This window comes from Octodon degus, unplaced genomic scaffold (assembly GCF_000260255.1).
Source record: "Octodon degus isolate 3935 unplaced genomic scaffold, OctDeg1.0 scaffold00018, whole genome shotgun sequence".
Taxonomy (NCBI): Eukaryota; Metazoa; Chordata; class Mammalia; order Rodentia; family Octodontidae; genus Octodon; species Octodon degus.
Window position 1 is genome coordinate 18515533 of NW_004524594.1, and position 25024 is coordinate 18540556.

Here is a 25024-nt window from a genome sequence, read left to right on the forward strand (position 1 = left end):
ACCGGCAGGGCCTGTAATTGCTCCCACTGCACAGTTAAGGAAATTCAAGGTCAGAGCAGTGAGGCAGAGGAGACGGTGCTCCTGAGCCAGAAGGCATCGGCCTGCACCACCCACCTGGGAGCCTGGCTCAGAGCTTGACTCCTGTCCTCTGGCTGGAGCCAGGGATTACCTTGGAAGGAAAGGCTGGCTATGTGACGACTATCCGCAAGGGTAGGCTCATGGCAGAGGTGGGGCACAGCCTTCGGGAATGTGAACTGAAGCCAGGAAACACACAGGGCCTGGCAGGGTTGGGATGGCAGCCCACAGCGCCGCCGGGGGGCCCGTCGTGCCCCGATGCCCGTGTAGAACAACAGCAGGCAGCACTCTCCTTGCTCACAAAGGTCTTGGAGAAAGCTTCTCTTGCTGCCATCCTAACTGGCTTGGGATCGCACTCCCAGCCTGGGTGTCTCTTCAAATGCAACCAGAAATTCAGAGTTGTGAAGTGCCCTGCACAAACTGAGGCTCGAAATTGGATGGTGGGGATTCCTACCAAGGAAAAAGAAGTTTTTCTAGGGAAAATTGAAAACCGTACTTTCTGAGATGACAGACAAGTGGTGGTGCAGAAATCCCCATTTCCATAGAAGGGGATGATTTTCAAAGCTGATCCTCTGTCATTCACCACAGTGATGGGGACCAGGCGGGGAGGACTGGGGTACTTTCAGAACTTTCAAAAATAACAAACACCCTGCTATGGCACACATGCCATAGATGAGCCTGGGCTGAGCTTGACCCTTTAGAGCAATAATGGAGAACCCTCCTGTGCTGTCAATGCTGAGGGCTGGTTGTGGCTCACCAGTGCTTTAGGGCACCTTTCACTCTTACATTCTTTTAAGGAGAAAGTTAATTCCTAAATCCCTGCTTTCTTTGGTACATTTGATCTGAGTTCTCGCCTCTTAGAGCTGCTCCGCAAAATCAAAGATGTGGTGAGATTTGGAAATATCTTGATTAAATATATGTTGTCAAAAAGAAGACAATCCAGTAATTTTCTTGTACACATAGTGCTGGAGGCAGCTTGGGGCTTGACCTAAAAACCCTGCCATGACCAGACCATTCTGGGCACCCAGCCTGATTATGCCAGTAAATAATCTCATCTCTGGAAAATCTTGAAACAGGTCAAAGTCAGGCAAGGATGCTGTGGTTTCAGGATGGGGACGAGTGGGTCTCTAGGAGAAGTTGCTGGCTCTCTCAGGCAGAACCAAGGCAGCAGTTGCTAACTCACAGGCTTCCCAGCCATCAGTGGCTCTGGCTGGCCCCTGGCCTACAGCCTAGTGCTTGGCAGCCCTTCCCACGGGACCTGAGAGCCCGGTGAATGACTCTCAACCCACCCTCAGCCTTTTGTGCTCTCACACTATAATTGTGTGTGCAAAGACATCACCAACAGGCATCCAGCATCCTTCACTTGTGCTTTGCTGCTTACTCTCACAGACCTTCAGTCATCTATCGAAGCACTTGACCTTTCTCCACAACCTTCGAGGTGTTAGGCATGAGCGGAATCCTTGCCATTTTGGGGACCAAGGAGCAGAGCACTTGGTGCTTTGGTTAAAGTCCTACCTCTGGGGACATACAGAATACCCAACTGCAGACCTGGGAGGCTGGCTGGACACAGTCCTCAAGCTTGGACCACAGCCCAGCCCGTGGTCTCCTGAGTCCACCGGTCGTGTTCACCAAGCTGGTGCTTTGTACAGACCTGATACAAGGCCTGTGGCAGAGACGAAGGCACTAAGGAGGGTGCCAGTACCCTCCAAAGCTGGGCAGCCAATCTGGTCATCAGTCTCCATTCAACAGTTCCTGCCGCCCTTTATATGCCAGACACCACTGATAAAGGAAACATCCGGATGCCCCAAGGGAAGAGGAGCGCCAACTCTCTAAAGGGAAAATGGACAATGAATATAAGATAAACCCAACTGTGACAAATGCTGCCACGAAACTAAGATATTCTAACAGGTTAGTGATCGGATAAGGAGAAGAGCTGGCAGGCCGAGAAGTGATATTGGAAAAACTTAAAATACCCAAAAGAGGCTGCTAAGGGGAGAACCAGGAGCCCATGCCTTAGCCAGAGGCAGAAAGGTACTTTCTATGCTGAGGAGACTGGGCCAGGTGGCAGGGTGGGGCCAAGCCATAAGGATCAAGGACCATGGAGCCATGGGGTAATGGCACCAAATCTGGAGGGATAGCAGCTCTTGGAGTGCTGGCTCAGGCTTGGCATGACCATCCTTTTGCCTCCCAAGGATTAGTGAGGATACTGTGTGGGCAGGGCATTATCCATGCTCCTGAGATGAGCAGGTAGGTGCCAGAGAGACTTAAGTGCCCAAGGAGTCCAGGCACCCACAGCCCAGGCTGCTTGCCTGATAGGTGCTGAGCCTAAGCAAGCTGGCTGTGACCTGGGAGATCCAGGTATCATCTTTCCCCAGCCTTCCTGAGATATAACTGACAAATACCAGATAGCATTTCTAAAGCTAGGCAAATCTGGTGTTTTTCAACATTTCCACTGAAAAGGTCACCTTTGCTTTCACTGAGTTTGTGGGAGGAACAGAGCACTGAGTGGATGCTTGTGGGTACCCCGTGGCTTCCAACAAAGGGAACAGCACATTACAAGGTGCCCTCTGGGTTGCCAGCCCTCAGTGGTGGTCCCGAAGAGCCTCAGGGCTGGCCGTCTCCTGGCTGAGGCTCAGACTATACTGGGAAGGACTGCGTGAAAGCGCAGGACCCAGAGCTGCCAGGTTTCTAGCTGCCCAGAGTGCACAGCCTGCACCCAACGAGCTGCTCTACCCCGACACCCCATTTGCCTCTGTGCTGTGCATCAGCTTTCCACTGGCTCCCACAATACTGTCCTGAGAACTTCTTCATGTTAGAATGGATCAATGTGGGGGATATATATATATATATATATATATATATATATATAATCTCAGCCCAGATATTCTAAGGGCAGACTCCTGAACTACCAGGACAATAGAGCTGCCTAGTGGTGTTTCCATTACCCACCGGCTCCAAGGCAGTGGGCATGTCCTGGATCACCCAATGGGAAGGTGACAGGTGATACCAGGGAGAGGCCCTGGGATCTGCTGGTGGTGTTTCACTTCTTGGGGATGGCACTGGAGAGTCTCTGGCCTGACAGGAATACGTCCTTTAGTCAACAAACAGCAGGTTCAAATCTCATTGACTTGACATTTGAAGTGGGAGACTACCTGGGAAGAACCACGGGTGAGCATTTCTCCATGAGAGCCGGCTGCCTCTCTAGCTGCGGAGGCGTGAGCCCCTAGCAGGGAGACCAGGTCTCTTGGGAGCAGAAGTCCCCTCCCACGTCTGACTTTGGACAAGTCACTCCACTTCTGGATAAAGGAAGTGGGCAGAGTATCCATAGACTGCCTTTTCACTGGTTAGTTCATCTACCCTATTCTGGACCACCCTGAGGACCGAGACAGCAGGCTGCTCCAGGGGTTCATAACTGAGTGTAACTGTGGAGCCTAAGACTGGAGGCACACAGAGGGTCCCAGCTGCTAAGCCAGGGCAAGAAGGGCGGGGTAGGAGGAGAGCGCTGACGCTTGCCCCAGCATGCAGACCCAGGGCAGATGTTAATGACTGGGCGCTCTCAGTTCCGTCTCCCTTCTTGGGGAGGCTATAAAAATAGAGTAACTGAGAAGTCCATACGTGCACAATGTGGCTGGCACGAAAGCCCAGTGGCGGCTGCAGTATAGAGGAGTGCCTGAGCACAGGAAGGAGCCCAGGCTGAAAGGCCCAGGCCCAAGAAGGACCAAAGGAGCACCAGGGCCTTCTCATCTCTGAATGGCCCCTGGCTCACGTCATTGCTCCTGAACCAATCTGAGTTTGTAAAGAGAGGGAAGGCCGATTGCATAGCCCCGCCGCCGCCACCACCACCACCGCCACCACCACCTGTCCTGCCTGAGGAAACTGCAGGGTGTGCAGAGCTCTTGAGTCCCTCCGGGGCCGATTTCTCTGAAATTTTCTACATGGGTTTGATTTTAAAGGCTACAGAGTGATCATCTGAGAGAGGGTATGTGTGTGTGTTTGTGTGTGTGTGCATATGTATGTCTGTTCTAAATCAGGATAATAGATTCCTGTATGTTCCGCCCAGCAACCAAGTGGTTGCTTAGCAACATAATGATCCGTGCATGAGGGAGGATCCAGTGAATCATATCAATGTGATTAAGCGAAGGGGAACCAGGCTACGGGAAGGCACAGGGCGAGCCGGCCAGCCCGCCCTTCCCTGTGCTCCAGCTCTCTGGCTGTGCTCTTCTGTAGCTGTGCTGGGCGGGTCCTCAGCATGTGACCAGGTCTAACAGCTGTGCAGCCAGCTGCTGAACTGGCATCTCCTCACACAGGCTTGACGGGAAGCCCTGGTACCCTGTGGAACAGCCTGCCCCCCTAGGACTGATGCTGTATCCTTCCTGAGTTGCAGAAGGAAAACGCAGCCCCAGAAACCAATCTGGGAATTTAGCAGGAAGCTGGCTGTCTTCCTTCGGAGCATGGACCAATACTCTTCCGGTGTCACTACCGTCTTTTTAAAGTGCTTGACATTGTCCCAAGCCAGAGATGGTAAAGCTGTAAGCGCTCCCTGCCAACTGTGAAAGTAACACCCACGTTGATTTCCGGTTGGAGTCATGGGCTGCTTAGGCATCACCCTGCCCTGAACCTGTGTCAGGAAGGGATGGGCTCATGCAGCGCTGCAGCCACGGTCCGTACCTCTCTCTCCTTCCATCCTCTAAGGAGGCTGCTTTTCTTCTTCTTGATGAATTCTGCAGTGTTGTCTCAATCGCTCCATTTGTCATTTCCATTTGCTCCATGATGGGTGTTTACAGAAGAGGGTCGTGCTGAAGAGAAGTAAGTGCCGCCTACAGAGAGGTGCGTGGTCTCCTGTGTGCCACTGTCCCCTGCTCCTGCTGCCCAGCCAGGTGTCAGGAGCTTCCTTTCTGCCTCCTGATGTGCACAGCTGGCTGCAGAGCCCTTTCCTTACCAAAAACAGGCCCAGCCACTCACAGCTGGGTCCTTTACATAGTGTGTAGTCACAGCACTGCCCAGGCCACAGTACCTGCTGCCCATTCAGGTATTAAGTGGCCTCTGTTTCATGAGCCTGATAAGGAAACAGGTGGCCTTCCAACAGGATGGTGCAGTAGGGCCCCAGTATCAAAGTCTCAGGACAAGTCCCTGTGCAAGACAGCTTCAGAGAAAACACGCACACAGCAACCCTAACTCCACCCCATCTCACCTGAACAAACTGTGCTTGGGGGATGTTTTCCCACCTTAAAAGCAATCCATTCCCCCAGGAATGGTGGCATATACCTGTCATCCCAGGACTTGGGAGGCTGAAGCAGTAGAATCACCATGAGTTCAAGACCAGCCCAAGGTACATAGTGAGTTCAAGGCCACCCTGAAGAACACAGAGACCCTGTCTTAAAAAAAAAAAAAAAAAAGTCTGCTTTCTCCAAAAGTCCTCAGTGTGACCTGCAGCCCCGATCACCTCTGTTCAGAGCTGTTTCATACGTACAGGTATTTCAGCCATCTTAGTTCAGTTGTTCTACAAAGTGACAACCACGGGCTCCTCAAACAGATGTCACATCCGCCACCGCACAGGGGCGGAGACAGGCCAGCTCGCTGCAGCACCTTCTCAGTCTAGACCTAAAGCCAGCTACCTAGATCTGAGCAGCACCAGAGAGGGACTTGACAGGTCCCTTAGGTCCTTACCACGTCTGCAGGCCAACTCTTCTCAAGAACTTAATCCTAGTCTCAAGGCGCAGCCCCTTACGGCCTGCAGAGCCAGCGGGCTCCCCAGCCTGCACTGAGCTGCCTCTGACCTTGGTGGGTCTGCCTCCCCCCTGCCCGTATAGCCATCTCATTGGCCCAACTGGCTCCCAAGCCTAAAGAGCCAGGGAAAGGCTCCACTCAGGGCTGTGCACAGGGCTTCCAGCCTCCAGAAGTGGCCTGTGAGCGCTCTGGCTCCCCAGACATCCCTGGTCCATAGTGTACCCCTGCCAACCCCCATCCGCTTTCAAGACAGAACTGAGGCTCGAGCCCCCAGCACAGTGCCTTTTCAGGTGTGCACCTCTGTCCTGCCCCTGGAGTGGGCCACAGGGGAAGTATATCCCCACCATGACTACTGTCGGGTGGAGAAGAGCCGCAGAGCTCAGGACGGGGTGACAATCCCATACTTTCACCCAGACCCATAGCAGCCCAAGGAAAGGCACAGAGACCACAGCCGGGTGACTGACTACATGGCCCCTGCCCCTTCCCACTTCTGCCCCATGTAGGCTCTGACCTGTCAGCACGTGGCAGACCCTGAAGAAAAGCAGGAGCTACAACATGGTTTCTATGGTCTAGTGCCTTTGTCAGTGTTTGGGGGAATGTTGCTCACTGCAGCAGCTGCCCCACCCCCACGGTCCCGGCTCTGCAGCTCTGAGATGGACTTGAGGATCCTCATTGTCCTCATCCCCCAGTTGCCTCGGTAGGAGACAGACCAAGTTCATACAGGCAGGCAGACATAGACTCCCCACACTCGGGCGATATTTGGCAGAGCCAGGACTTTAGTTTGTGTCTCTCCATCCAGATCCCGAAGGGCCCAGGCAGGTCTCATCTTTCCAGAAGTGGGTGGGGTGAGCACACACATTCACGTAAGTGAGCCTGGGAGGCAGGAAACACACACTGTGGCCGCAGGTGGCAGAACAGCCATGGTGCAGCTTGGGGATAGAAGAGCAAGAGCCAGGTGCAGACAGCTAGATGCCTGTCCTCCCTAGGTGTGACCTGCCAGGGGCAGGCCCAAGCCAGAGAGGGGCATTTTATAAAAAACCACCTCCCTGTAGGCAAGTGTGAACAGGACTGCTCCAGCCCCAGATGTCACCTGTGTCCCACAGGTACATCCCCACCGGAGCCGGTGCAAGGGGCCCTTGGGGGAGCTGAGCCTCTCCCCCAGCCCCACCAGCTTCGCCTGCCTACACGTAGTGAGGGAGGTAGGCATGGGGCCCGGGGTTCCCTTCAGGCCTCTGCTTGCAGCAAGGACGGCACCTCCTCCTAGTGAATCTCTGCACAAAAGTGGGAGACACCTCAGTGCATCAGTTCACGCAGTGAGGCAGGGCCTCTTGGGAAGCAGACCTTGCCCTGAGGTTAGCTCGGACACAGTGTGACAAAGTGCTTCTTGCCCTCTGGGTTGGGGGAGAACTTCCTCCAACCCTGGGTGCCTCATAGCTGGTCCTACCCTGCTCTTGTTCTAAAACTATGGAGCCAAAAAGCCACGGATGGCCGGGCAGCCAAGAGCAGCCAGAGAGGGTCCCTCTGCGAGTGTGCTTCCCCTACCTGCCTGCCCAATCAAGGCAAGTCACTCAGGGAGGGAGATGTCCCTGAGCTCATTTTCCCAGGGGCTGGCTGTCCCGATGCCCTCATTGGGTAAGGCACCCCAAGTCCCCAGGTCCTAGCACAGGCAGACCTTCCAGCTCCTCCAGCCTGGGTTCAGGTGAGTGGCCGGCGTGGTGTGCTGTGGTGTCTCCTGAGGCCTCTGCCTCCTGCTCCTCCCGCCCCATCCTGGCATGGCAAACCACTTGCTCACTGCCAGTGACCTGCTACTAGATGCTATGGTGTGGCTTGGGCCCCTCCCCAGCCCTTCTCAGTGACCTGGCTTGTGATTAGTTTTCTTTGTTGTTACTGTTTCAGAAGCCCGGAGGTCATGAGCACCGTCTCAGGTACACGGAGCACGACGGTCACATTCACTGTCCGCCCTGGCACCTCCCAGCCCATCACCCTGCAGAGCCGGCCCCCTGACTATGAAAGTAGGACCTCAGGAACAAGACGTGCCCCCAGCCCTGTGGTCTCACCAACAGAGATGAGCAAAGATATTCTGCCCACCCCTCTGTCTGCTGCCGCTGCATCTCCTTCTCCCACACTCTCAGATGTCTTTAGCCTTCCAGGCCAGCCCCCTGTTGGGGACCTATTTGGCTTGAACCCAGCAGGCCGCAGCAGGTCGCCATCTCCCTCAATACTCCAACAGCCAATCTCAAATAAGCCTTTTACAACTAAACCTGTCCACCTATGGACTAAACCAGACGTGGCAGATTGGCTGGAAAGTCTGAACTTGGGTGAACACAAAGAGACCTTCATGGACAATGAGATCGATGGCAGTCACTTACCGAACCTTCAGAAGGAAGACCTGATAGATCTGGGGGTGACTCGTGTTGGGCACAGAATGAACATAGAAAGGGCTTTGAAACAGCTCCTAGACAGATAAGGACGGCTGCTCCTTCCCTCTATAGACTTCTTGTTATAAGTAGAGATGGGCTTATGCTGAAGTATCTGATGGCAAGCAGAGTCTGTGAGCGCCAACCCCATTCCACGGGTTTGTCTCCAAGTACCCAAAGAAATGCTGAGAGCAGCCACAGAGTGACTGAGCCAAGGCCTTGGAACCCCAGCTCTCCACATGGGTTTCTCGGGTGGCTTCTGTCCAACAGAGTATGGGGAGGGGGGTTTTCTAACATGGATACAGATTCCCAGCCTGCTTCCCAGCATGCAGGTGACCCCGCTTTGCTGGGCCCAAGCGGCTCCCATCGATTTCACAGGGGATCCTTGCTCTTGTAGGCAGACATCAATGTACTCCAGATACCTCCTGAGACCTCCCTGCTCTGCTTTCTGGGCAGCTCTCACCATGCAGGTCCCAACACAAGCCTTTCCTCCAGCCTGTGGCCTCCTGGAGGATGCCCAGTGCCCATCTGCTCCTGTCTCTTTCCTGTACTTGCTTCAGTGCGATGCTCCCAGACGGGCTCATTCAGGGCCCTTCCTGGGCCTGAAAGGTAGACAGTGGCTTTTCCTGGCTGGATCACTTCCCCCGTCTCCTCCTGTGTTGTGCGCCCATGGTTCTTAGCCATGAAGTCCTCGGCAGTGGTAGGCGTTTGAAATGGGATCGTGCCTGGCTTTGCTTAGCTTTCTTTCTTTCTTTCTGCAAATATTAGCATAATTCCAAGGTGGCCAAACAGATGTCACATGGAGTTAGTCAAAGCACAAGGTCACGATCCCAAGGAGGGGAGCCCTGGCCATGGGAACCAGCCATTGTGCAGTTTCCTGGGCCCAGGGCCTCTTCTGAGACAAGAGCAACTACTGCCAGGAACATCTGCCCAGGATGGAGAGGGGTCCTCTGCCTCTCAGGATTCTTTTTAATTAAAGGCCTGTTGAGCTCTGCAAAGATCAGAGCAGGTGAGCATCCACTTCAACATGAAGGACAAGAAGACAACGTGGTCATTGGTGGAGCTGTGTGACCTCAGGCTGAACCCAGCTGAAGGAAACACCTCCGCCAGGATGGCCCTTCTGCTCACAGATACCAGGGAAGGTGGTACTTAGGGGCTTCTCCCCCTTCACTCCGGATATCCGGGAATCCCACCAGCTTGTCTTAATAGTACAACAGGGTCTTGGAGGACCCCATGGGCAGGGAGTACAGACAGGACCCAGGGCAGAGAACAGAAGGTAGGCTTCAGGATGCAGGTGAATGAGAACAGGAACAAGGCAGGATGGTGGCCCCAGACGATGGCCTGGCTTCCTGAGCCTGTACCCCTCTTGCCCCGAGTCCCTCCTTCCAGAAATGATACCTCTGATGTCCAAGGGAGGTCACCAGTTGCACACAGGCTGAAAAACATCAAGTCAGGCTTCTCGCACCTTCTCCCAAGTGTGGAGAAAATGCAAATGTCAGGTGTGTGGTTTCATTATGATTTTAGAACTAGCCCAGCCCATCTCTAATTATAAAACACCTTTTTTCCTTTTTTTCTTTATGCTCACGACCATGTGTCTGATGAGGTCTGAAACAACTCTAGAATGAACACATAAAATTTAGCAATTTAAAATCTTTCTTTACTGCAAGTTTAAATAGGTGTACAGATAGTTTATAAGCACAATATTTTAAGAAAAAAAAAGTGGCTGGTCTACTAGGCAGCCTTTGTGCTACTTCAGTGCTAGAAAGTTAAAGAAAAAAAAAACTTTTGTGATTTAATGATACTATTTCTGTGGAATAATTATACAAGTATGACCTTTTTAAATCAACCTTATCTGGATGCATCTGAACCAGCAGAGCTGTGTTATATTTTCTATCTTTGCTAGAACTTCTTCATTGAAAGACAATTATTTCTTCAAAAGTCATTACAATTCACAATGCAGCAGTTTCTCCAAAAATAAAACCAAAATACACACCCCACACACGCACATCCTTGATTTGGAAAGCCAATATTTGGATCACGTCTGTTCCAAAACCATTTGCAGGTCAATCTTCCTATCTGAATGACCCAATCCAGTGGAATTAATTGAACACTAAGGCGCTTTGCTTCATGTACTTTCTGTTCCCCACGATGTCATAAACAAGCATTACTCTAGAAAAAGGTACCACAGGCGGCTGTATTCCAGAAAATGTAAAACTAGTGGTTCTGCCATTAATTTGTCTTCCATTCAGTGATTTTTGCGAAATTTCTCAGTATACCACTTCACCAGGCTCTTTTCCTTTGCCTACAGTTGGCATTACCTCTACACACAGTGCCAGGAAGAATGCTAGACAGGGGACTGGTGGCCTGGGGCCTACTGACCCAGGCAGCCAGGCAGCCAGAGCAGCTACCACCCCCCCCCTTAACGAAACTTTAAGCCACATGCCACTAACCAAAAGCAAGCTGACCGACCGAAAGCCTCCAGAGCTGACGAAGTCTTCACGCTGTCTTATCATCGAATAGCGGTAGGATGCATCAGAACCTGCCTTGGCCAACACCACACACCGGTGTTGCCGAGAAGAGTCTACTGGGGCTCTGCTGGATGGTTTTGCTACAGAAAGCAATAGTCCCTGCTCAAATTGCCATCCACTGTTCTCCCTGTGGGACACGTCAGGATCAGGCCCTATCCCAGGCCCCTCTTTAATGGTGGAACAAATGTTTAAACTGCTCATATAATGATCACATTACTATTACTCCAGGTTTTAAGAACAACTTTTGTTATATACTGTAATTTAAGCAAACTGCAATTACATGCCTAGTTTCTGTAATATTGTGTATACAAAACCAAAATCTCTCAAGATGTAAATTATATATATCTGCCAAGATACCTTCTCCAGGGCGTCTGTGCACATTTTAAGTTAATTCATATAATATAAAATTGATTCAATGTGACTGTTGATTTGCTGAATTTTACATATCACAAAGTGAATTATTTGTGGTACTTTAGTTAATAAAACTAACTTTTTTCTGAGTTATTGGACAAGCAAACATCCAGTTGATCTGGCAATGACTTTTTTGTGTGGGGGCCACATATATTGATTTTATTTCCCATTAACAATTTGTTTTTGTTTTTTAAATACTAATATGTTTCACACTATAGTTTCTGTAACACACGTTCGCATATCTCTGTTGCTGTTCCTGTTGTGCTTTTATTCTTTTTAGACTTTATTAAAAAACAAGAAAACAAAAAAAGCTCCTGTAATTTGCACTTTCTCCCAATCCTCAAATCTCTTGTATGGCAACCAAAATTACTGTAAAAAAAAAAAAATAAATATACTCTTGCACTAAGGTTGTGGTTCTGATTGCAAACAGTGAAATCTCAATTCAACAAAAAGTTGCCATGCTCCTAACAAAGGTGATCGGAAGCAACACAGCCAGCTTTACCTCCCTAAAACTGACCAGTTAAAATCTCTCATCAAAGTGCGAAAACGCTTTCCTCGTGCTCATCGGCGGCGTCTCCATTCTGTTACGCATTCTCCGTGAATGGAAATGTGTATATTACTTTATAATTTTTATAAAATGTCAGAACTGGCTTCTGGCTCCTGGGAGCCTGGCCCCGACTTGGCTGTTCCTGCCCCTTTGTGGTGGCAGCAGCCAAGCCCTGGAGACTGAGGCAGGCCTAGGGGAGGAGGAGTGCCTGGCCCCCAGTGAGCTGTCTTCTAGTCATAAGGCCCTGGCAGCTACAGACCTGGGCAGATTCTCTGGTCAACACAGCCCAACGCGTTAAGCAAGCAATCTACCTGGGCCTGGAACAAGAATATGTGTCCTTAGAGCAAAGAGCTGAGTGAGGAAGACATGGGTCATCTCTTCTGTTTTCGGGAAATGGCTTTTTCTCCCCCCTTCTGCAGCATGAGGGAGTGCTGAGCTGCATCCCTAGCCCCTTTATTTTGGGGCAAGGTCTTGCTATGTTGCCCAAGCTGGCCTTTGCACTTGTGCTCCTCTTGCCTCAGCATCCCAAGTAACTGGGATTACAGAGCTGCGCCCTGACTCCTAACAAGGAAAGTCTATGTTAAACACTGAAGCTCTTTGGCCTCATCAGTGGAAAGAGCCTCTAGTCCCTGAACGATTCCTTCTGTTCTGGCACATTCTCCGCCTGAACAGCAGCCACTGTGTTTCCATTTATCAACAATGCTAACCTTCCTATCGTTGTACTTTGCCCAGCCACCACCTCACCCTCAAATAGTTCCTCCCAGCCTTTCACCGTCACCCCCCAAGTTCATGTCCAGTGGTTTCTTCCAAACCTTTGTCCTAAGCAAGTACAGTTTTTGTCTTGTTGGAGGAAAAAAAAAAATCATTGGAGGATTTTTTTTTCTTTTATTTGAACTTTGAGGTGTTTTAATAACCAGGGAAACTGGAATGTGTTTCTGTATCTATAGCTACCATGTATGCCCATGAGTAAAATGCCACAGTCGCTAGGTGGCCGCACAGCAGCATGCAGAGGGGACGGCCCCTGCCTCGGGGATGGGGTAACCCCCAGCATTGGCTCTCAGATTGCCGCAGGTCTGATCCCTCGACTCGTACCCCGCACTGTGTCCGTGGCTCTGTTTTTTCAGGATCCCTGTAACACGGTTCTACACCGCACAATCTTTACTGTTTTATGTTTAAAATTACAACAACCACTATTCAGTGCTTCTACTCTGGAACTCTTTTCATGGCAATTCTGGAGCTTTACTATGAGCCTTTCAAATAAATACAGGAGAAAAAAAAAAAGGACGAAAAAAAAAGTGTGTGCCTTGGCTGTTCCGAACCTGACCTACGTAAAACCATACTGTGCTCAAATGCTGTATATTTAATGAAAGGATAAAAGTATCTTCAATGTATTAAATGTAGCTGATAAAATAGTTATAGTGCCTTGTTTTCTGAACTGAGAAGCCCATATCAATGCACAAAGTAAAGAAAAACTGATTCAAAAATGAAATGTTGAGAAGATCTAGACTTCATTCTGGAGCCTTTCTTATCCTGAGGCTGTGGAATACACAGTCGTTTAAATTAAAAAATAAAAAGAACATTGAAACAAGATTGTGTTATCAATTAATTTTCCATTAAAAGTGCTCTCCACTATGTCACTTTTAGTATTTTCATTTAATTAAAATACAATCAAGTTTGAGAAGGTTCACGGAAAAGAAAATCTCTTGCCTCCCACCCTTGTAGTGTTTCGCCCCCTGGTGGTGCTTGTTGGTAATGCTTATTGAGGTCAGCAACACTAAATATATTTTGCTAATTTTTGATGCTCTGCTGACTGAGCTATCGGGGCACCTTCTGCACATTTTTTGGTTAAAAAAAAAAAACTCATCATACTTGTTCTTAGTGACTGAGAGGTCACTCGTCACAGAAAAACTATTTCTATTTTTCATAAATTAAAGGAATGCAATGTATGTCTTCCTTTTAAAAGAAAAATGATGTAAGAAGTGTATCTGTCTAATTTTTGTCTCAACGCTGAGAGGCCATACACTGAATCCATCCCAGTGTTCTGCTTCCCTGAGTGGCCCCTGGCATCCTGGAAGAGCCTGGGTGTAGTAACCACGTCAGAAGCCAGCCCTCTGTCAGAGCAGAGTCACCACACAGTGAGCTCTGGTGGACCTCTGCAGACAGACAGGAGCAACAGCACCCCATCTCCTCTTCAGGGACCCTCAGCAAGCAAGCTGTCAACACTTCCAGAGGCAGGCCAGGATCCTATACTGTGTCCATCAACACACAGTGAGCTGTCCGACCACACACAGCTCCAAGCAGCAGGGGACTCTGTAGATCTAGAACTCTCCGCAGTGCCTGCAAACTTCACACAACCATCTACCTCTTTCCCCAGGCCAGAATAAACTGGATATCTGGGTCGAGTAATTACAAGAATACATGCAGCCAATAACCTAGGAATCTGAAGGGGCTGACCAGGGAGAGGGGCTACAGCAGCTCCAAGGCTTCAGTCTACTCACCAGCAGGGGCGGCCTCTACTCAAAGCAAATGGGCAAAGGGTGACTGGGAGCATGATGCACCCCTGGGCAATACAGCCCCCATGAGACATGATCTGAGTGCCGAGCCCCAGGTCCTGTTCGAGGTGAAGATTAGGGACACAGCCAGGTCACAGAACCTGGACACAGTTCAGCAGCCACTTGTTCCTGGTGGCCAGCACTCCTTTCTGGTGCTATCAAAAGGCACCTGCCCTGTCACTGCCCACCTGCAGCCTTCCCTGCCTGGGATGATGGCAAAAATATATCCTGCCAGTCCCAAACCCAAGGAGCAGGAGGAGCACACAGCATTAAGCAGATATTGGCATTCAGAACCCAGAAATGGACCGAGCCTGAAATAGTACCTGGTGCTGTGTTCGGGCCACACCCAGAGAGCCGGGCAGCCCTACAGCTAGAAACCAAGAGCCTACTTCACGGCTGAAAAAACCAAGCCTTGCCAAGGTGCACCATGCGTGGAGAGCCAGGGTCTGTCTGCAGCCTCCCTGGCTAAGTCCACCTGTCTGTAGGTGAGACCCACAGGTAATCTGGGAACTACTGCTTGGTCGGAATCTGCCCTTGGCGACGAGGACACGCCTCCCTGCCACCTTCTGAAGTCATCTGTGCAGGGCCAAAGGTCTCAAGGGCTAGGCAAGGCAGGTCCTCTCAGCTGAATCAGCTAAGGGTTGGGGGAAGATTGAAACAATTGGAGGCAACCTTGATCTTTCTGCTGCGGTCAACAGAACCATATGTAGGGAGCCCTGGTTCTCAGAAAGAGGACCTGTCATTGGGGAAAAGCACCATGAACACTTGTGGTGGTGGCTTTCATTCTCAGAGGAACCCCAAGAGGTACCAAGACAATTAACAAGTAGACAAAGATTTAGAGAAACCTGCCAGTCCCATGGCACAGCTGGAACTGGTTTTCCTGAAGACCAAGTCCTCACTACCAGCTCAGTCCTCAACAGGCCTCCCTGTGGAGCTCTTCTGTTCATGGCTGCGAATCACTCGGCAACCTCCCAGCGAGGTCCTACGTGGCTAAGGCAGCCAGAGTCAGTTCTGGTGCTCAGAGAAGCCCAGCACCCAACTTACACAGCATCCCTTCCCCAGAGAGAACTGGGGCAGCCCTTTCCTCCCACAGCTATCACCCCAATGACCAGGAGAAAGGCCAAGTAAATGAAGAAGGAAACAAGAGTCACAGAACAACAGACCACACCACTTCAAGACTTCATGGTGTTTTGGGCCTGCAAGACAGCTCAGCAGACTAAGCCTCTGCTTTGGCAAGCATATGGCCCAGAGTTCGATCCCTGGTACTGCATGCCCCACCAGCACCGCCTCTGGGCTCACTGATCCTGCAACCAAATCCAGGCATGATGGCGCACACCTGTAATCCCAGCGCTGGGAAGGCTGAAAACCAGAGGATCATTATGAGTCCAAGCTGTGTAGTGAGACCCTGTACCAAATACATACAATTAGGGGCACCAGATGGGTCAGCAAACTAAAGTGCCTGCTTAGGCAGGGTTGGATCCCCAGCACCACAAGCCATGCCGGCCCTGCATGAGAGGCTATTGAAACTGGGCATGGTGGCATGCACCTGTAATCCCAGCACCTGGGAGGCTAAAACAGGAGGATCACCACGAGTCTGATCTGTGTAGTGAGACCCTGTAGACCCTGTACTTAATACACTAAAAAAAAATTCAAATACCTACAATTTAAAAAAAAAGACTTTATGGTGTTTGTTTTATGTATTAAGGTCTCACTAGGCTGCTCAGACTCATAGTGATCTTCTGGTTTTCAGCCTGCCCAGCGCTGGCATTATGGGCCTGCGCCAGCCACCATGCCCATTCTCAGTGGCTGGTTCAGCGCTCCCAAAGGCGGGGCCAGTGCAGCATGTGGTCCAGGAACGGAACCCCAGTCCCTGCACTTGCTTGAGCAGGTGCTGAGTCTGCTGAGCTATCTCACCGGCCCAAGACTTCATGTTTTAAGGCCAAAGGCATGCAGACGCACTAGCCCTTCTTGGCCTTGAAGGCTGACATCTGAAAAAGCTAAATATAAATGCTCTGTTTTCTTTTTTGCTTCATTTTGTTTTAATAAAACCCCTACATTTACTGGCATCCAGTAAAAACATAAGGGTAGTCAAAACAAGAAGAACAAATGTTTTACAAAATACTCCCAGGGCAAACCACTTAATCAGCTTTTTTTTTTTTTTTTTTTTTTTCATGTAGCTTCATAATTGCCATTGCCACTACCTCTTCATGGCTGTCTTAATTCACTGATCATTTCTAGCTGGAGACACTTTGTAGCAGAGTTCATCCTTCCAGCATGAGTCGACCCAGTTGTTTTCCTAACTTTGTTTTAGAATGAATTTCTTCTGCATCATCTCATCCAAGGTCACGTTCTCATCGAAACCAATACAGCAGTTCCTCGCTATTGTGTGGTTCAACTTTTGCAGACTTACTGTTTCGTGGGTTTTCAAAAACTAGTAATCAAAAAAAAAAAAAAAAAACAACTAGTAATCTAAATTATTTATTGTGGGTTTTTCCCTATGTCACGGGATATTGCAGTACTGTAGAATATATGCATGTTGTTAAAATTACATAGGTTTACAAGTTTAGAAAATGGTTAAGAAAAAAAAAAAGAGAAAAAAAAATGGTTAAGAACATTAGAAGTGTTTTTAAAAGTGTGGGAGGGGCCAGGGAGATGGCTCAGTAGAATCAAGGGCCTGAATTCAATCCCCAGTTCTACCAAAAAAAAAAAAAAAAAAAAAAAATGTAAAGACTTTTAAATGGGCCGGGGAGATGGCTCAGTAGAATAAGTGCTTCCCTGGCAAGAGCTAGGGCCTGAGTTCAATACCTGGTTCTGCCAAAAACAAACAAAAAAAAAGGACTCATGAGGTCACTTTTGGGGCTGGGGAGATGGCTCAGTAGAATAAGCACTTCTGTGGGAGATGGCCCAGTAGAATAAGTGCTTCCGTGGCAAGCACAAGGGCCTGAGTTCAATACCCGGTTCCACCAAAAAAAAAAAAAAAAAATTAAAAATAAAAATGTGAGAAAGACTTACAAGAGTGTGAGAAGTGTTTATAAAGCTGGCCAAATAGCTCAGTGGAGCTCCACAATCCTGTGCTGTCAGGACACCGCCAAGGAGGCTTTTCCTCTGGGTCAAACCCCAGCTAGGTTCCTTTAATCCCTCTTCCACACTCAGCCTCAATTTGGGACTATAAAACTACAACCAGAGCTGGCCAGATAGCTCAGTGAACTAAAGTGCCTGCTTAGGCAACGTGCAGTGGATAGCGGTCCTATACCTGGCATGCGGTGCCAGCTGCTCTCCTGGGGCGCACTGAGACGGTGATTGAGACTGGGCATGGTGGCACATGCCTGTAATCCCTGGCTTGGGAGGCTGAAAACAGGAGGATCACTACAAGTCCAATCTACATAGTGAGATCCTGTAGACCCTGTACCAAATACATAAAAAATAATAATAAAATAAAACTACAACCAAAGAATTTTTCCCACCTCTCTCAGACATTAAAAGGCCTAAACACTAACACAGTTCCAACAGCTCGAGGCTACCTCCACAGGGTGAGCCTAGGCTTCCATAAAATGCTGCCAAAAAGGGCAGTCCAGCAACACCTAGCCTCCGCCCATTGCTCCCTGAGAACACGCACAGCATGAACTGCACCTCCTGTAACCAGGAGCGTGGGGAGGGCTCGAGGCCCAGAGGGCGCAGATTCCCACCCTCCTAACCACGTGACCTGCACAACTGGCTTCCCCATCGCACCCTGGCGAGCCCTGCGTTGCTCCACACCTGAGCCATTCACGGCCACCCACCTACTCGCTCATTTCAAATGCCCTTGGGTGCCCTACCACATCAGGACTTACCTTCGGCAGGCGATAAGCCTTCCCCTCCTCAAGCACGTAACCTCCCTGCCAGGGCCTTTGTGGGCAACAGCTGGAAGTGGGGCACAAACGGGCCAGAGGGTCCCGTAGCCTTCATATTACCAACCTCAGCCTACTCCACACCATGGGGGCCAGGCCTTTCCTCCAGCCTCACGTTGGCGCGCAAAGGACGCTGGGCCTGCCAATCACCTGCCCTGCATAGGCCAATCAATGCCAAAGAGCATGGAGCCATGATTAGCTCAATTGGAGGAGGTGGGACATTTTCCAGCAAATCTGCAGGTCTGGGAGGCGGGCATAGAGGCAGCCCTAGCTCTGGTGTTCCCAGCTGGGAGTCTCTCCTGGGACTTGGGGTCATCCCACCCCACCCCACCCCGGGTCAAGGTTGAATTTCACAGCTATGTAACTGTGCTATTGTACACGCTAAAAAGTAGGCAAAGAATGGCCACGGCCCTGCCACCAAGCTGTTCGAGCATTTGGCTGGGGTGCCAAGCTCCTTGGCACATTCTTCAGTCTCGGGTGAAGTCACAGCACTCTTAGGTTGTTGTGTCCCACTTTCTCACATGGCTGCCACGTCCCCAGCTCTTCCTGGACACGGTGGCATAATATCCCATTGAAGAGGTCCACTTTCAGTTGGACACTCAGTGTAATTTCCCACATTCACTGTTACAGCAGCACCCTACACTCGGCCTCGAAAGGCATGATTTCCACATCACCCAGGGCTACTACCAACTGCAGCACCTGCTTCGGCCCAGGGGAACAGACAGTGCGCCCGTTCTGAGCAGAGAGTGGGGTAGGTCTGGGTAAGACTTGCGTGGCACAGGGCTCTACCCACAAATTCTCGTCCACACATCCAACTTCAGGGGCCTGCCTGCTGTGCAGCCAGGACAGCTTCACACTGCTGCAACCATCTCTACTCATGCCTGTAGAAACAGACCAACTTAATAGTTGAGTCAGTGGAACCCATATTTGGCTGCAAATGGCAAAATCTCTAATTAAAAGAGGCTTAGAAAGCTGTGTACAGTAGAACATGTCCGCAGCTCCAGCACGGAGGGAGGCTGAGGTGAGAGGACTGTAGGTTCAAGCCCAACCCGGGAATTTAGCAACTTAGCAAGACCCTAAGACTCAAATATTAAAAGAGCTCGGGGTGTACTATGAAGGCCCTAGGGTAGTGACAGTGACCCTTTTAGAGGGCCAATGATATTTTGTTTCAACAATACAAAGAGGCCACTGTCTCATGTGTGCCACTGGTTCCCCACCACTGCCCTAGGGGACCTAGATGTTCTGTCTTATCCACTGACTCAGTACCCGGAACAAAGTGTCCCCAGGCAGTACACGTGGGCGAAGTGCATAATCCCTGGCTTTGATCTGACACCTCCGCCTTTCCCTCAAACTTACCACCAGACAGTAGTCAAAGGCTGCTGACGCTGCACACACCACAGCCTCTTCCAAAGCAGGAAAGAAGGCCAGGACGGCCATGTCTCTCTCTTGGCACAGCAGAGCCAGTGCTTTTCCAAAAAACAAACCACACACCGCCTCATTCCTCTGCCTGCCCCCAACCTCCAGCGGCCACAAATCTCCTTAGCATCTCCACAGATTTGCCTATAATAGGCATTTCATAGAAAGATCATGCAACATCTGTGCTGCTGTGGTTGAATTCCCTGTTAGCAAGTTTCAAGAGGCATGTGTTGCAGCACGTGTCTGGACTTCATTATGACTAATATTCTGTTACATGAATAGGCCAATATGACTTTTGTTGGTGTTGTTTTGGTGGTATGAGGGATGGAACTCAGGCCCTTGTGCTTGTGCTTGCCAGGCAAGCACTTATTCCACTGAGCTATTTCCCTGGCCTTCTCCTGCATCACCCCGTGTAAGAGAGGTGACTGAACCGGGCTGACACTTTGCTCCTAAGTGGATTCACCCATCTGATGAGTCCAGTAGCTGAATATGCTATCAGGAAGTGGGGTCTGCTTGGAAGTGGGCTCCTGGAGGCCTGGCCAGAAAGGCTGTGTTCTCATCCCCAGCTCCTCCCTTCAGCTTCCTGGTTGCCATGGGCTGAGTGCTTTTTCCTCCGCTGTCCTTCTTTTGCCTTGGAGCCAGCCAGCCAGGGACAGAAGCAATGCACCAAAACAAAACAAACTCTCCTCTTAAGTTGGGGGTGCTGGAGTTTTGTCCCAGGGACCAGGAAAGTGACTAAGACAAGCACACATGTTATCCATTCATCTCCTGAGAAAGACATTTAGGCTGCACCTCTCTCTGACTATTGTGAAAAATGCGGGCATGAACATCTGTGTGCGAGGTTTTCTTTGAGCATCTGTTTTCAGCTCTTTGGGGACTACACCTAGAGCAGGCTCCTGGGGCCCACAGCCATTCCACGTTGAACTCAGTAAGGAGCTGCCACAGTTCTCTGCAATGGCTGAGCCATCTCACACTACCGGAAACGAGGGCTCCACCCAGGACTTCTGGGTGGCGGTTCTGCCGGCTGCACCGCTTTGATGGAATTCAAACTTCGTGTGGAAGACTGCACTCCACCTCACACGGCAGGAATCCTGGGAAAGGTGTGAGGCGCAAGACACATTTCCCACAAGCACAGGGTGTCACCTTTGTTCAGAGGCTCCAGAGCGCAGCCAGGTGCACAGGAGTCGAAGGCAAGGGCACTTCGTTATGTTCTGTCTGCCCAGCCATCCACCCCTACATCAGTCCCCAGCTTAGGAGCTCGAAGGCAGCGGTTCAAAGCGTGGTACCTGAACTGGTTGTGGCAGCCACTGCAGCCTCACGTGAGGACTAGCTAGAAATACAAGTTTCTGGTCCTCCCTATCACATACCAAGCCAGAAATGTCAGGCAGGGCCAAGAGAGCTCCACAAGCAGACCCGCCAATGATCCCCATACCTGCTGCAGCTTGGGCACAGAATAAACCTCTGTAGAACAACTCTACCTGCAAACCTCAGCTATGAGGAAACACAGGGGCACACCTGAACCCATGACAGTGTGGTTCAAGCTCTGCATGAGGACACCTCTGGGGCTACAGCAGCTCATCTGGCCATAGTAGGCACCCAGAAAGGCACTGCAGCCACTTTTCTTACCCACTGGCAAGGAGCTGGCGGGCTCACCCAGGGGAGCAGAACCTCACTGCCCATGGTGGGAAGACCCTTATCTAGGGGCCACCTCCTGGATTCTAGGCCTCCACCACCAACCAAAGAACTGCTCTAGTCCTCCCAGGTTCCATGCGAAACACACTGACAAGGTAGCCCTGGGACCTTGGTCAGTACAAACGAGGTCCCGGATGAAATCTGCTAGGCAAAGCAAAAAGGAGTAACGTTCAAACAGTGATTAGTTTTTTTAATGAAGAGGTAATATAATACATGTGGTAGAAAATTCCAAAGGGACCAGAGAAAAGTACATTTCTCCTCCCCAGCCCCTAAGCCTTCACCAGTGCTGGGACCGATTAATAATTCTCCACTCTTTCTAGGACTGGTACATGCACCTGTGAGCATAGATGGATCAATCATTTGAAAATCCCCAATGTAGCTCGCTCTATACCCTCTTGTACGGGTCCTGTTCTTTTTGAAATTACTGTGCAATATATCAAGCACACCAAAAAGGTGAGTAATGAACATGAACATCCACCACCCAGATTAAGACAGCATGACATGAGGTGCCCTCAAAACCCTCCTGCAATTAGAAGATGCTGAAGCCCCTACGAACACACTCAGCCACCTTATCTTTGACAAAGGGGCCAAACATACTCACTGGAAGAAAGATAGCCTCTTTGCCAAATGATGCTGGAAAAACTGGCTCTCTACATGCCAAAAACTAAAACTTGACCCAGGTCTATCACCATGCACTAAGCTAAAGTCAAAGTGGATTAAATATCTAAATATTAAAACAGAAACACTAAATCTCCTGAAAGAGAAAGTAGGAGGATCTCTTGAAGACATAGGGGTAGGCAAAGAGTTCATGAACAAAAATCAAATCGCATGGGAAACACATGAAAGAATTAACAACTGGGACCTCCTCTTATTGAGAAGTTTTTGCATGTCAAAAGAAACTACCAACAAAGTGAAAAGACAACACACAAATTTGGAAAAAATCTTGACAAATAAGTACGCAGACAAAGGTCTGCTCTCCACAATTTATAAAGAACTAAAAAACACTAGGGCCCCAAAATTTAAAGACCCAGTCCAGAAATGGGTATCCGAGATGAACACACACTTCTCAGAGGATAAAACTGAAGAAGCGAATAAATATATGAAAAAATGCTCCACATCACTAGCCATCTGCAAAATGCAAATTAAAACATTGAGATATCATCTCACCCCAGAAAGAATGGCTATCATAAAGAAATCACCCAACAACAAATATTTTCTAATCTAGCAGTTAATTGGAAGGATTCTCACCCTGACTAACTATATATACTGACACCTGTGAACTAAGCAACTGCACTGAAGATGGCAATTTGTAACAGTAGGTTCATGCTTGGAGTGCCTGTCATTCTGGTCTTCTGAATATGTGCTGCTTGTCATGACACACCAGTTGCTGCCATGTTATCTCTCGGGTAGATGATTATTTAAAAAGGAAGTAGTAAACGAAGGCAGGAGACAGGAAAAGGAGTGTTGCGGGACTGTCCTGAAACAATGTTGTATATGATTAGATTTCTGGACTTATGTGTAAACATATACAATTCTTTATTCCTATTTTTTAAATATATTTTAATTTTTTAAATTTTTTGTCATGTTCTGTAGGGACTTAAAATTTAATATATCAATACTTGATGAAAAATACCTGTTCCATATTATACCTAAGATGTTTGATAGTCAGACAGACAGTGAGGTTAAGCTCAACAGTCGAGGTTATATGGCAATAACAATAAGTTTCTCTTCTGGAGGGTTAACAACCTAAGTTTGCAGACCAAAATTGGAGAAAAAGGAGGGCCACAAGGAAAGCCAACATTTTGGCCCTGACTCAGGACATATGAGGACTTGTACTGTAATGTCACGTAACTCAGTAGTGTCCCAAATTTTCTGATCAAGGAGATTATGGGGCCAAAGGGCAAAGTGATCGATGATGTAGAGTGTGCCTAAGGAGAGTCACATGGAGAGAAAACATTCTCTCAGGCTTTCCCAGAGAGGAAATTGGCCAAGCAATGGCTGTGACTCATCCACATGGCTGACACTGACAAAGGACCTACAAACTGCTGTACAGGGTCTCAGGATAAATCCTGAGGGGATTTGACTGACCTTTTCAGATCCAAAAGCTACAATTCTTGTTACATAGGTCTTGTTTTATCTTGGTCTTAACCATCCAGCAGAAAAGTATAAAAATGAAGTACAAGAAATAAAGCCATGTTGTTATGTTGAGCTGCAGGGGACTCAGGTCAACAACTTCTGACATTGCCAGTCAAGTGGAAGACCCAATACCATTATGAACTACTGGACTATTTTGGAATATTGTGCTGAGTTCACATACCTATAATATTTAAATGATGGAACTAAAGAAAAAAAGGGGATATAGATGAATGTCTATTTTGTATCTGTGTATTCAAAATGGTTACGATAGATATATAGCTACCTTCTCTTAATTCAAGGAATAGAGAGATTTGTTCTAATAGCGTTTGTAAATAGGATATCCTTGCTACATCTTGTACAACAAAGAATCATTAGCAAGAGAGTATGCAATGTGTTAATTATTGAAACTGTCCTATCAATTTGATTTGAAACTGTCTCATTGCTATTTCTCAATAAACTTATGGAAAAAAATAAAATTAAAAAAAAACCCTCCTGCCCCCTTCCACCTAGAGGTAACACTGCCTAGAGCTTTATGTTCATTCGGTGCAGGTTCTTACACGCTACTGAATATGTGTGCCTCTATGCGCAATGTGTAGCATTACTGGGCACACTGAAACCTTCTACAGATGTTCTTTGCTTCATGCCTGATGACTAGCTGTCCTGATGAAGGGAATGGGACCTAGCACAGGCACCACACAGAGCGTGCTGCCGTCACTGCCACTGGGAGTGTACGGCTGCTGGTAATCATGACTCCTGCTGCAAGCTTATTCCACTCACTAGTACTTTTGAGATTCATCCAAGATGGCAAATGTAGCTCCAGACCATTCGTATTCACAGTTAAACAGTATTTCATTATATGAATGCATTAATATGCATTTATCTGGGAAGTAAGAGGAATGAAGATGTGCTCTGTCCATGTACCAACTCCTCACAGTGAACGAGACCAGCATGCACTGCAAACATGGATTAAAATTAAAAAAATAGGCACTTCATTTAGCCATTCATCTATGGATGGGTTTTTAGATTTCTAATTTCTTACTATAAAAATTACTTGGAGGTTTGTCAATAGGCTAGCAAAATACCCTATCAGTAGTGGTGAACCCATGGCACGCACGCCGCAGCAGGCGGTATCACTGAAAGCTCCGAGAGGTTTGTCATCGCTGCTGTACACGATCCAGCATGGACCTGCGTCATCGAACATCTGTCCGGGTCCACACTGCCCAACACCAAGAGTGAACCCCAGTGTAAAGTTATAGATGGGGGTGGGCAGCACACCGGGGTGTGTGCGCCATCTGTAATGGAAGTGCCGCTCTGGTTCAGGGTGCTGATGGTGGGGAGGCTGTGGGACAGTGCAGGATGGGGTGTACAGGAACTCTCTGGATCCTCCTCTCAATTTTACTATGAATCACAAACTGTCCAAGAAGATCGAGTCTGTAATACAAAAATTTCATTACTACGTGCTTGCAGCGCATGATGATCACCTTCACTGTGAGGAGTTGGTACACAGACAGAACACATCCTTGTTCTTTTTTACTTCCTGGATAAATATATATTAATGCATTCATATAATGAAATGCTATTTAACTGTGAATATGAATGATCTGGAGCCACATTTGCCACAATAGACAAATCTCAA

General features: G+C 48.9%; 1 protein-coding gene across 3 annotated transcripts in view; it reads left to right on the top strand.

Annotated features, from left to right (window-relative positions):
* Window positions 1–11601, top strand: part of Shank2 (SH3 and multiple ankyrin repeat domains 2) — a 537673-nt gene extending 526072 nt beyond the window's left edge. For all 3 annotated transcript variants that reach the window (XM_023710614.1, XM_023710615.1, XM_023710613.1), the window contains one exon: window positions 7699–11601. In XM_023710614.1, coding sequence (XP_023566382.1) covers window positions 7699–8269 — 571 coding nt within the window. In that variant the 3' untranslated portion in view covers window positions 8270–11601. The remainder of the gene's footprint in view (window positions 1–7698) is intronic.
* The last annotated feature ends 13423 nt before the right edge of the window (window positions 11602–25024 follow it).